General features: G+C 42.2%; 1 protein-coding gene across 1 annotated transcript in view; it reads right to left on the bottom strand.

Moving 5' to 3' along the window:
- Positions 1 to 13,943, bottom strand: part of NECAB2 (N-terminal EF-hand calcium binding protein 2) — a 163,231-nt gene that overhangs the window by 72,021 nt on the left and 77,267 nt on the right. Inside the window, exons 4-5 of the mRNA XM_083749971.1 lie at positions 9,006 to 9,031; positions 3,391 to 3,488 (exon numbers count right to left, since the gene is read on the bottom strand). Of these exons, the coding sequence (XP_083606097.1) occupies positions 3,391 to 3,488; positions 9,006 to 9,031 (124 nt within the window). The remainder of the gene's footprint in view (positions 1 to 3,390; positions 3,489 to 9,005; positions 9,032 to 13,943) is intronic.

Raw genomic sequence — 13,943 nt, 5'->3', positions numbered from 1 at the left:
AATTATTCAGTGGTCCACCATCTCAGCCACGGTCATAAATATAATGGGAAGCCATCCAAAGTCACCAGGTTGCTCTCTCCCTTGTTTTCAGGCCATCTTATGGCAAACCTGCTTTTGACAATCCATTAGTCCCCTAGACTTGCGGGAGCCGCCCTTCCCCAAGATGTCTTGCTTTGCCGTTTTTTTAGAGTTTCTTATTGAAGATGTGAGACATCAGCAGGAAAGCTTCTTTCCAGTCATGAAAGCAATTAAGAGAACTGCATGGGTTACATTAAGACCAAGTATTTCTTATTCAATAGAGCCTTAAAACATTTTTTTTAACAGAAATGCCCTATTTTTAGATCTTCCTCCTACAAGTAAGAAAGGACTTGCAAAGTGAGCTTAAGCCTAATAAATTGTAGTTTGGCTACAAAGTTAACTCTGATCTCTCCCAAGGCCACTTTCAGCCGCACACAACACAGGAAGGAAACAGCCGCAAAGTTTTAATACAAACATTGTCATTAGTTGTTTCCCAAAGAACATGCAAGTTATTATAGCAGGATATATATTCTGGGACATTGTTTTGGAATTGGGAGTAGTAATACTAAGAGGTGTGAAATCCTTTCTCTTCTCAACATTTGTATATGGTCAAAATCCCGACTCTGGCTTCCCCTCTCCCCACCTCCTCCCTCCTAATCCCTTTTTCCTTTTGTATCATGTCTTTTAGATTATACGCCTGAGGGCGGGGACTGTCTTATCACTATCAGCCACTCTGAGAACCTTTCATGGCTGAAGAACATATAAAATGAATAAATAATCATGAAGCCCAAGTTGCTTTTCTCCCCGCAGAAGTAAATAAATAGATCCCCAGATCTTGGGAACAATTATTTTGAGCAAACACATGGTGCATGGTGGGAAGAATTCAGCAGCCAGCCACCCACCACCTGCCACTCCTTTGCTCTGAACAGCAGTCTCCTACAGCTGCTTTTCAATAATACAAAACCTGCCACTGGATACTTTATGGATTTTCCACATAACATCTAGTTCGGTCCTTAGAATTTTGAACATGACTTACATTTTCCTCCTGCAGGAGTTATAGCTGAGAGAACATCAGTTTTCAAGGAGTTAACCAGAGTGATATGCCATGCTTAATGACTTGAAAAGATTTCCCTATAACATTACCTGTCATTTACATTATTTAACAAAATTTCTATTATCACTTGATAAGGAAACCTCTCAGCTGTTCACAAAAATATAACATGTAATTTAAAAATTATGTTGATGAAAACAGTTAAAACAAGTATTTAAAAATATTCAAAAGATAATTAAATCAACTGTAGCTAAAAAAAAAAAAAGCCCTCCAGGCCTCTCTACCTGGCCCTCGAGACTCTCCTCAGGCCACACCCCCTCTACACATGCCATGTCACCAGCCCTACTTTGCACCCTTTGCAAGTGTTTGTGCCTGGCTGGAATATGTCCTCACAATGAAGAAAGAGGGTAATGTTCGGCACTGCTGCCCAGGTCTGTGTTGCAGCTATGCCCCAAGGGGCTTCAGACAGGTTGCAATACAATTATCAAACTTTTTAGGCAAAAGAAGAGATGATTTCTGACCATTTACTCAGTATAAACTGAAACATCATCTGATGCTGTTCACCAGCTCATCCTTTGAAACACCATTTCTAGCCTTGCACTGGAAAAATGCACAGATGGCAACACAGAAGTACTGTATACTGAACAATCATGACTTGGCTTCCACAACTTTCAGGCAGATTTTATTTAAACGCCACCATTTATGAGTAAACACAACAGCTGGGACAGTTTTAAGCCATCAGTGGTCCAGGCCCAAGATGAAATAGAACTTCATACATGGAAGAGAACTGATTATTATTATTTTAACAGTTTTCTGAGCTTTCTGCTTCACCTACCAGTTGGACGCGACAGCAGCAGATCTCCCTAAATCAGAAAGTAATTACATTCCCACACTTTGTTTAGCTTGTATACTTTAGTGCCTAATTACCAGAGATAGTTTACGAGCTTCCCCCACAGAAAATAATTGCCACATGTCTCCTTAAAAGAAACAAACTATCAGCGTTCTTTTCAAGACACAAAGTATAAACACCAATTAAAATGGGTTATACAAGAACTTCACAAGTAAAACAGGCCTATAGCAAAAATGTTAATAAAACGAATCCAGCATGCCACATTTAGAACCTTGCACCTGCTTTTGCTTTGAAAAGTTTCTTTTTTAAAAAATTAAGTGTGTGGGGGGGTTACAACTAATAGCGTCTGGAGCGGATTTTCCTTCTAATAGATTAGTTTAGCCTATTTGGTTGGCAATTGAGGAAGCAGGGCTAGAAACACATCTGCACTCAAGGGCATACCAGAGTTTTCCTTTGAAATGAAAAGCAATTTATTTCTTCAAGAATAGGAGAGACCAGAAGGGGGAAAACATATTATACAAACTTTAATGAAAGTCACTCTACACAGAAAGCCTGTTTCTGAGGAATAAGTAGCCAAAAGAACTTAAAGCAGAACATATTCTTGGCCTTCATTTCCATCTCTCTCCGCCTCATAAGGAACTTGTTCTATCTCCACTGACAGAGGCAGCAAGCCTCTGAAACTCAGTCACCGGGAATCACAAGTAGGGAGACTGCTCTTGAGCTCAGATCTTGCTCACAGGCTATCCAGGGACATCTGCTTGGCGCTGCAGGGACAAGCTGGAGAAGGCAGCACTAACAGGCTTCTGCCATGGCCATTGGATGGTGGGAGGACATATGAATGGTGCTTGAGGCTTCATAAAATATTGAGAAACTAAGCTTGAAAACACCTGGGGTTTTCATCCTGGGGTTTTCATCCTACGATCTGAGGAGGATACACCTTACTTAAGGGGCTCACCTTTGTCTTGAGGTATATTGCCAGTCTGCATGCCATCTTATTCTCACACAGGCTTAAAGTTACCTACTATGCACCCACACTATTCATCTTGCAGGCTTCTGACTTGTGTCAGTAAATAGTCAATTGTAGACATGGAGTTCATTTGATTATACACTCTTAGGTTGCAATCCTAAGGCTTAGTGGTGGTGATAAATTGAAGACTATTTCCTCCCCTTATCCAGTGCCCTGCCAGACTCTGGCTGCCATGGCAGAAGTGAGAGTGGAGGTGCACTCTTTCACTCCTTTGTATTTTTTCATTAAAAAACCTATTTCCCTCTATCATCTGGGCTGGTATAATTCAGCCCCCAGTTTTCATGTGCACTGGGGGACCAGAAAAGCACCAGTTCTCCACATTTCCTTGAACAGGAATTACCCCCAAAATAAAGAAGTCACAAACTCCATGAATCCAGCTTTGACCCACTCAGAACTTTAGCAGCTACAGATGAATTGCATATATATGACATAATGAACACTCACCCGTTTGGTGTAATCCATGGCCTTCAGAATGGAGAGGTTGAGGGTCTCCAGGGAAGCCAGAACATCTTCATAATCTCCCATGTGGTCGGTAAAATAATCTGGACCCCGAGGATATTGCAGGATTAAAGGAAAAGGGAGGGAAAAATAAAGGATAACATTTTAATCATACTTGCTTGCCTCAAGGTAAATGTCCAAATTGAAAACTTGCTGTTTCAAAGTGTACCAGCCAGGAAATATTCCAACTTCTAAAAACACTGCACTCCATCATGTTTAGTAGGTGAAAGGGGTTCAAATCATAGAGCTGGGCAGGGCAGCGGTGACGGGCTTGTAGGAAATGCAACGCTAGTCCCAACAGGTGGTTGTCCAGCCTCTGATTTAAGACCTATTCAAAGGGTTGTTAATAGTTGAAGGCAAGTTCTTACTGTGCTGCTACATTTATTTTTGAGGGATAATTTGCATGACCCTTTCTGTACACCAAGATAGTAGTTGAAGAGATTTTTTTGTGGATGGGCCAGAACACCATTAAGGTGAAATGTACAGAGGAAAGAGGGAGACCACAACCATTTGTCACCCCCTAACATGTTTGATCAGGGTTGTTAGCAGATCTTGCCTGCATCATCTCCTGCCCGTGCTCCCTCTCTTTTGACAGCCCCAGATTAGTCCATGTGGACCTGACTCAAGGTGATCCAGGGCTGCCATGACCTAGTCCAGGCAAATCCCAGATCAGCCTGAGTCATGCTGATTTCGTTCAGGAACTGAAATTTGTCTGGACCAAATACACAGCCCTTGAAAATATCTGTAAGTGAAATAATCCAATAAAATAGTCCTGTTAGTTGTAGTACCAAACAACTGGATGGTACTAGGTTTAGGAAGGCAGATCTTGATGTCATGGACTGGCTGGATGCAGAAGAGATGTGGGAGGCACCAGTTGGGGAACCCATAAGGAAAACCCCAGGGAAAGAAGGCTCAGACTGAGGGGATTGGTGGTGGGATGACAGGAGAAGATGAAGGAGGTGTGGTGGAAGCTGAAGTGGTAACAGGGTTTAGTGAGCAGGGAGAAGCAGAGGCTTGTGAGGAGGGGAGCCAAGAGACTGATATGAGTGAGGCTGGTGAAGAAATGAGGATGTCTTCCCCTCCTGCTGTGACCAGTTCCCCTCCCCCCAGTCTCCCAGGACCAGAAGAGGTATGAAGAGGGAGGAGCAGAAACAGACATGGCAATGGAGTCATAGATTGCTTGGGAAGTACTCAGGGGAGGCGAGGACCTTCAGTCCCCACAACTGCCTCAAAGGGGTAAGATCTACCGGGGTGTGTTGCTGTGCTCACTAGGGCTGGCCTCCTGAGCTGAACTTGTTTCCTTGAATAAAGAGTTAATTTCACTGACACATTGTGATTTATTGCTGACCTGTCTCTGATTCCCGCTCCTGACACTTAGCTATGAACCTCCACCGGCAGATCGAGATCTAAGTAAGTTTTCCATCTTTATTTTTTTTAAAAGTGCAGAAATTGGTGCTGCCATAATCTCTGTTAGAAAAGAAGCAGCAATTCATATTGAATTGACATTTCTTACAGAACTCTCCTATAAATAACCTCAAAAGACAGTCCATTAATTAGCCTCCCTTGGCTTAATTAAAATGCCATATATCTCTCTGAACAGCATGCAGGATGAAGGGAGCGATAGCAACTGCTGGAGGAGCAGTGAGGAGTCCTCCTTCCACTGTGATCCACAGCGGCTTGAGCCTGATTTTAAAAAACCCCAGCCACCTAATTTCCAGCAGCTGCAGATATTTCCTCACCATACAAGGGAGTGAAAAATAAATAAATCACTTTGCAGAGTTGGCTTTTAGAAGTGAGGAATGGAAGAAGTAAATCCTTTTCTGGAGATGATAAAGCAAAACTTGTGACACAGTCCATAAAACCTGAGGAGGAGAAAAATAACGATTGCGATTTTGGCAGGGGCGGGCACTGAAAAGCTGGACATGTAAAACAGGATTAAATTGTAATTTTGGTTAAAAAGCCTTTGCAAACACAAGAGAGAGATTTCACCTGGACCAACGGGAGATTTGAGGCACTTGCAAATACATGCTGAGGGTAAGCCTAACGCAAGCCCAATGGCTGCTTGCTGGACACTAGAAGGTTGGTTTATTTATGCCGTGGCCTTTCAACAGATTCTCAAGATGACTTAGAAGAGGTTGTAGTAGTTAGGAGGGCACCAATGTGACACATGTAGGCACAGTGTTGCCCTTGAAGTCTTCCCCCAGCAGCAACAAAGCCTCTCAGCCCCAATCCTGTTCAGGGGCCTCTTAGAGCTGAAGGAGGAAGTTGGAAGAGTGATGCCAAGAGAACATGCACAGAAGTGTGCATTCTAGACAGGGATGGGCAAATCCCTGAATTCTCATTCTCTCTCTCTCTCTCTCTCTCTCTCTCTCTCATTTCCTCATTTCTCCAGTCTTAAGTTCAGTTCTCCACATTTCCATGTCACGTATCTTTTTATTTTAAAAAGTCCTTATGAAAATGAACCAGCATGTTAGTGTGGATTTCATTAATCTACACATTTATATCTCTGCTTAGCACATGAATTTTTGTACACATTACTCAGCGAGAGAAGTGCATTGCAAAATTCGGGAGGATTGTAAACGGTGTCTGCGTTTCAGTTTGTGCATTGCTTCAGGGAGTACAATTAGGCAGCTTCATCTTTAAATGAGAACTGAATCTAATTCCTTTTCCATCCCTAGCTGGAAAACAACAGCTGAACAGGGGTTACGTGTGTTGAGATATTGGTAAGACGAGTTTAATCCTGAGTGTGCTATGTGATCCCTAGGTCACTGTAAGTGCAATTACTATCAAGTGCAGGTAAGCATTTGCCAGATGTTTCTGTTGTGCCTTTGGGCCAAGCATTTATTTTTAGCAAAGTACATAAACATCTGAAGATAAAGTATGTATCCACTGCCTCTCTCAACTTGATCTCAGTCTTGATGTCCTAGTTAAGAGAATTGTCTAGCAACATTATTTTCCCCACTTCTGTTTCCTACCTCAGTGTAACAGTGTGAGAAGTACAATCTAATCTACTTGTGACTTGGGGGTTGGGGTTCAACAAGCACTCCGTCTGTTGACCAAAAGCCTCCATGTGTCACAAAGACAGGCAGACCAGCCTCACCCCTGAGATGTGAGTCTTACATGACCCCCATTCATACAATCAACCAACTTGTGAAAGGGCTGTGTGTGAATGGAATTGACTAATGGGGTTCCCAAAGGGTTCAGCCCAACCTGGCCCAACAAGTTCTGCTATTGTATATTCTCTATGCGTTGTGCATACAGCCCTTTCAAACGCTGGGGAAATGGCATTCCAGTCACATATATGTTTTATGCGTGTGGAACTCACCAGAACCCATTTTCCCTCTTTTCTCAGATATAAGGAGAGGCTTCAGCAAGAGGTTAAATCCCTGGCATTTCAAGGTACAACAGAGAAGGACCCCTGTCAGAAATCATGGAGAGCCACTGCTAGTCATTGTAGGGCAGGGGCAGGGAACCTTCAGCTTGTAGGCCAATCTCAGACCACAGAGGGGGTCAAAATTGGCCTGCGAGGCTATTTCTCAAAAAACATGCCCACCTGCCAATCAACTGGTGTCACGTTGATGAGGGGTACAGACATTCTTCGTTGGCTGAGCGTTAGCAGGATTTAATCCCTGCTCATCAGCTAATGAGCAGGGGTTCAATTCTACAAAGTCACAAGGCCAGAGAGGGCTCTTATTATTGGATTCATGCCAGGATCCAGAGAAATTCCTTCTCAAGAACAGGATGACACAATCTGGAGCGAACTATGTGAACATACAGAACTGCTGCCATAGCCTGGGAACAGGAACACACAGCTAAAGCACAGCACAGGGCTGCTTGAAAGCCATTTTGAAAGCAGCCCTGTGCTGCTCTTTGAAGCTGACTTTTGGAGGTTTAAAGAGCAGTGCAGGGCTGCTTGCAAAGGGGCTTTCAAACAGCTCATACTATGCTTTGAAGTCCCAGCAATTATGGCTTCAGAGCACAGCAGCACCTGATGTCATAGTGATGTCACATTTGGCCTGGAGGGGTCAGGAGATAATGGTCTGGTTTGCCTGCTAGGAAAGATTCCCCATGCCAGATTTAGGCAATACAGTGGAACCTCGCAAGTCAAATGTAATCCATTCTGAAGGACGTTTGACTTCCAAAATGTTCAAATTCCACTTGGCTGACAGCTAGGCTTTTTGCAGATTGGAAGCCATGTTGGACGTTCAGGTTCCGAGGAATGTTCGAAAACCGGAACACTTACTTCTGGGTTTTCGACGTTCGGAGTTGAAACGTTTGGGAATGGAGCAGTTTGAGAACCGAGGTTCCACTATACTGAGCTATGTGAAGCACTGGTCCGCCTACCTTATATGGCTAAGGCAATTATATATTTTTAATTTTTGTCTGGATGAAAGCTCAGACACTACAACTGGGGTTGCCTGGATAGGTAGCTCAGTGGTGGAGTATCTGCTTTGCATGTAGAAAGTCCCAGGTTTAATCCCTGGGATTGTCCCGTTAGTGTGGACAACAGTGAGCTAGATAGGCAGATGGTTTGATTCAGGATAAGGCAGCTTCCTGTGTTCATTAAGGGCTGAAGTGCTGCTGCTGCTGCTGTGCATGTGGGGACACTCTCCTATAGCAACCCACTTTCTTTTCACTTACCATCAACTAACAAGGATAAAATGTGTGGCCTTGCCTGATCAGCACACAGGGTCTGATCAGCACTGCTGTCAGAAAATGTGCTCTGCATGCAAAAGATGCGGGTGGCGCTGTGGGTTAAACTACAGAGCCTAGGACTTGCCGATCAGATGGTTGTCGGTTCGAATCCCTGTGATGGGGTGAGCTCCCGTTGCTCGGTCCCTGCTCCTGCCAACCTAGCAGTTCGAAAGCACATCAAAGTGCAAGTAGATAAATAGGTACCTCTCCAGCAGGAAGGTAAACGGCATTTCCACACGCTGCTCTGGTTCGCCAGAAGCGGCTTAGTCATGCTGGCCACGTGACCGGTGTGACCACATCACCGGCATGACCAGGTGACCAATAAAGTGAGATGAGTGCCGCAACCCCAGAGTCAGCCATGACTGGACCTAATGGACAGGGGTCCCTTTACCTTTACAGTACCTTTATGCAAAAGATCCCAGGCTGGGGGAAGCCCCTATCTAAAACTTGGGGACAATTCAGAGCAACATGGAACGATGGTCTGATTCCATGTAAAGCTGCTTCCTGTGATTGATTTTAAATAAGAAGGTCTCTTTTTAGGCATGGGGTGTAACTCAGCAGTAGAGGACATACTTTGCAAGTTCCAAATTCAATGTCTGGCCTCTCCAGGTACAGCTGGGAAGGACAACTGTCTGAAATGCTGGAGATGCTGCCAATATGTCAGTGAAATACTGAGCCAGATGGATCAATGGTCTTGCTCACTTTCCAATTCTTATTAAATATGTACACCACCCTATACCGTAGATCTCAGGGCCATTGACTAAATACCTAAAAATGTTCCTACTGAACACAGGCATGCCAATGCTGTTATAACCAACAAAGCTGATCAGGGAATTTGCTGAGCTGCCAACAGATAATATACTCACCACATAGTTCCTTCGTATCCACGTTGCTTTGAAATAAAGAAAAGAAAGACAGGAAAGAATAAGAATACACAAAATTAGAACGAGGGAAAGGGGGAGCATAGCAGCAAGAAACTGAGAAAAAGTGGAACCAGAACAAGTTCACTACCAATGTTCAAAGATGTTATATATTGCTGTTCTCAATAAAATGTACATTTCAAAAGCCACACGCCAGGACTTTCACATCAAGTGTTCCTGATCCAATTGTAATTAAATACAATGAATTGCACTTTGCACATAGTGTATTTTGCTTTTGTTGTTGTTAACAAATGAATGCAATGAAAGGTAATTAGTGTATAGTAAAATCTCATTTATGCAGATCATGGAAGGGACAAATGGTACTTTCAGGGTTATGTTTTAGCTGTGCATTCCCTGCCTTAACACAAATTAAATTCGGCAGACAGAATCACACAACTTGATCATATCTACATAGTTTCTCTCATTTTGCATAATATTGCTATTTTGTTAAATTTATTGGTATATTAGCTAGTCACAATGTGGTCTAAATATAAGGAAGAACGTTTTGATGCTAAGAGCTTTTCAACAGTGGAATGGACAATCTTGGAAGGTAGCAGGCTCTCATTAGAGTTTTTTAAATGGAAGTAGGCTGACCATGATTCAGGGGTTTTTTTTAGTTGTGATTCCTGCATTGCAGGTGGTTGGACTGACAATTCTATGTTTTTAAGAATTGTCTGAAATGCCTTATCCAGCTGCCTCCTTGACTTCTGAAATTTCATCAAGCATTGACCACATCCTTTCAAGTCTCTTTTTGCAACCAGAGGGTGAAAATACGCACTCTGGAATGCAGAGGCAGCAATGACCTTTAAATGCCTAATAAAAACATATATATCTACGCAAGCTTTCCTGGACTCTGCCTCTTAATTTTTCATTCTGTTTTGAACACTGCTGATTTTATCTGTTTTTCTTACATTTTTGGAAATTTTATTGCTTCTTATCTGTACTTTTAAATGTAAACCACAGAGATCTTTTTATTGTTATATTAAACTGTATGTTTTTAAATGAATAAACTATTTCTAAAAAAGAAAAAGAAAAAGAAAGCTGAGATTCTTAGGAATCTCAGTGGTTTTTGCTGAATTCCATCTTTGTTTTCCTGTGCCACTGCAGAATTATATATGCACCTGTGGGTTATGGGTGCTGCTGAAACAACAACATTTGAGCTTTGCTCTTATGCTCTTATGGAGGTTCTACCCTGAGCCCTGCATGGAGCTGTCCAAGGTCCTATTAAAATCTTGCCTTTGTACTGCTCTCAAAACAGCAAGCAATGAGTCACAATACAGAAATGCCTCTCTGGCTGCACTGCTTTAGAGTTCCTTAGTTCATTTAGTCATTCATTGAGTCATCCTTCATCATCAAGATCTTAAGGTAGCGTATAGCAACTAAACAATAAATACAACAAAACCACATAAGCATTAATGGGAATATTGAAGCCAAACTATTACATTAAAACCACAGCAGTGCATCTGATGTTGAGCAGCATCAAACATTCCCAAATGCTTAAGGAAAAGAGATGTATCTTGAGGCTCCATTGAAAGCTCAGTGGTTTTGACTCCAATCAAAATTCCTGGGGGATTCCTGGCTGAAGCGCCACCACCAAGAAGACCTCACACTGCAACACCCATGTGTTTCATCTGTCAAACAGGGTCCCTCAGCAGACATTAAGGCTGTGAGTGGCAAGCACCGGAGGGGCATGCCTTCAGGTTTCTGGATCGAAAGTCATAACTACATGATTAACAAGCACTCAAGGAGCTATAGTTTCTGGAATGGACATCTTATTCCAGAAAGGTTGTATGTCTGCTGTTCCTTCTGAACAGCATTGGTCAGAGGCTGAAAGAGGGTCTCCTTAGTTCCACTATACCACTGTCTGGCATGTGCAATGTATATCCTCTTGTCTTTAATCTGCGCTTCCTCTTGCACCTCTGTCATATGCTCATATATGCAGAACAAACCTTCTATGGATATGCTAACCAGTCTATTTGTCACTGAGAGCCTTACAGCTATATTGCAAATGCTGCCACTGCCTTGTAAGACAATAAAAAAACCTCCTCCTGTCCTAGAATTTTCATTTTACTGGTTTTATTTATATGCTAGAGAACTGTTTGATTAACTCAGACTCATTCTTGATTTGACTGATGGGTCAAATTTTAAGTGGATTATGGAGAAAGAATAATTAAAAAGCCTTTCATTGCTGGAATTCTTAAGGCTGCTTCATAAATTCAGAAATAGCTTATGGTGCATTCTTTCAGACTGCTGGCATGGGGTCAATTCCTACATGCTTCCCCATGTCAAAAATCCCCAGCAAATGAAAACCTTGCTCATCAGGGAGAGAGGTAGCCTAAATTCCTTCTTTCTGTGAGTGGTTGTAGGATTGAAGCCTAAATGTATTTTTTCATAAAGCACAGATTTTTTTAATGTGCTGTCTCTCAAAATATGCATTTTAAAATTAATTTTGTTACATTGTTTTTGAGACAAGAACTGTGTTAGAATATTCAGGGAAGTGAGGAAGCTGGCAGATAACCAAGTTCTGATTTTCACATCAGTCTGGAGGTGCTGATAATGTCAACTCATTCACAAAAATCAAATTCCTCAAGTATCTCTAAAGCTAAAGGATTAAAGAAAAAGGCTTAACTGTGACTTGAATGTGCCCAACCCAACAGATTCAAAACCCTTGTGTTTTTTATTTTATTTTATTAATACCACCCTTCACCCAAATATTTGTTTTGCTGCGAATTAGACACAACATCTTTGGCTTCAAATGAAGTTCTATAGGGCCTGATTTAGCAGTAAGTTTACAACAGGAAGATGGAATTTCTGGTCTGTGGGCTTACTTTGGCCCACAGGCTGTTTTACTCAAACCTAGGTCCTGAACCCTAGGTCACATATTATGTCAGATGTGAGAAATTTCAAGTTTTCTCCCACTCCCTCTTGGAACTCAAGCTGGGCTGCAAAGGAAAAACATTCAAGCTGCATTTGTAAAAGAAGAAAGGAAGGATTTAATGTGTACGTAGAAAGCACTGTCAGGTGGATAGCCTGCCCACTTGCCATAGTGACCAACATGGGGTGGGTGAGTTCAGGATTCAGCATGCTTGCCAGATCCTGTTCACCGCTCCTGATTTCCAAGATGCAAATTACAAAGTTTAAAACAATCAAAGTTTTTTAATTGACCAAGCCAGTATAAAAGTGGATAATAACCTTCCCAATTTTCTGTTTTCATCTTAAATGCATGCCAGCCTTCCCCAAGTACTCTGCAGGTAGATTTGTCCAACCTGGTGGCCTGCAGATATTGCTAGACTCCAACTCCCATCAGTCCCAGCCAGCATGTGCAATGGCCAGAGGGAATGGAAGCTGGAGTCTAGTAACATCTGGTGGGCCACAAGTTCTTTGCCCTTGATTTAGATGGTCCACTACATCCAGGGAACTATGGTCTATCTTCTGACCATACTGAAATATTAGAATCTGAGAACAGAAATTGCAGTCCCAGTCTAGATATTTAGCTGGCCTGTGCATGTCCTGTTTCAAACTGAATTCAAGGTATATATTTCTCAGAATGAGGCCAACAAACTGCTTCCCTTGGCACTGGATTTTGGATTAGCAGATGTTCCTTATCAGCTAGCTGAGCAGCAAGGAAATTCTCACCCGCCTTTGGATTTTCTTCTCATTTTTAAAATATAGTTTTCATCCTGATAAGGCTTCCAGGATAGTATGTGATTGACAGCACTCTTTTGCTGAATCAATTCTAAGCCATATGTCTCATTCCCCACAGACACTTTGGCTTAAAACAGGGGTGGCTAACCTGTAGCCTTTCAGTTGTAGTTGGACTCTAGTTCTCATGAGCCCCAAACAGCATGACTATGATCTGGAATGGTAGAAGTTGCAGTCCAGCAACACCTGGCAGGCCAAAAGGTCAACTATCCATGGTGTAAAAGTTATGTCTTTGGGATCTAGCTAATATTTAATAATCTCTCCTGAGCCTGTTCCGGTTTCCCAAAGCCTGAATTTCTTTGCAGGACTATTGAGAGTTAATTTCCATGAGCATATGTTACTCTCAAACTGATGCCACTGAAATGCTAAACATGCAAAACTTCCTAAATAAAATCTAGCCTACTTTAGCTGAGAACAGTTGAGAGCACATCAGGACCAAGTAATTGCTTAATCAGAATCCTAACCATATTTATGAGGAAGACAGTGTAGGCAGAAAACAGAACACTACTTTCTGAAGAGCAGGAGTAATTGAATGTAGATGCAAGTTAATTAATTGGACTTTTGGTTACAGAATTTCACCTGCAGTTTAGTGTACATCACCAAATTGCATGAAGCAATGGACTTTTCTACTTGGTTTTATGATGGATAGAACCACTAATTTCTGTATGTATATTGATCATATGTGCAAGAATGCCCTGGAAACACCTGGCTCAGGTGTCAAAGGCCAGGGTAAAGAAGTATGTCTTTAACATTTGCTGAAAGCTGTATAGTAAGCCCTACACATCTCTGTGGGGAGAGAATTCCATGATAAAGGCTGCCACAGAGAATGTCTCCTTCTGGGCCACCAGACCCTGAGTTTCTGAGGGTGGTGGAATAACCAAGAGCACTCACTCTGCTAATCTTAACACCAAGGAGGATCTGTGGGGAAGGAGGAAATCTTTCAGATATTTGGGGCAAACTGGCAGCCATCTTCCTAGGAATACTAGGTTCCATTTGAACCAGTGTCTATAGACTTGGGCTGTGAGCTCTCCTGACCACACAAGAAAGACTGGGGAACCTCATATGAACAGGAACTTTAAAACCAGACTGGAGCAAAAACTGCACAATGAAGCAACCCTATCGAAGAGATAGGTCTGCATCCTTAAAAAAGGAAAATTAAAGTTTAATATGTAAATGTTTATT

The sequence above is a fragment of the Podarcis gaigeae genome (assembly GCF_964106915.1).
Source record: "Podarcis gaigeae genome assembly, chromosome: 8".
Classification (NCBI taxonomy): domain Eukaryota; kingdom Metazoa; phylum Chordata; class Lepidosauria; order Squamata; family Lacertidae; genus Podarcis; species Podarcis gaigeae.
The sequence above is the reverse complement of the archived record's forward strand: the minus strand, read 5'-3'. Positions and strand labels throughout refer to the sequence as shown.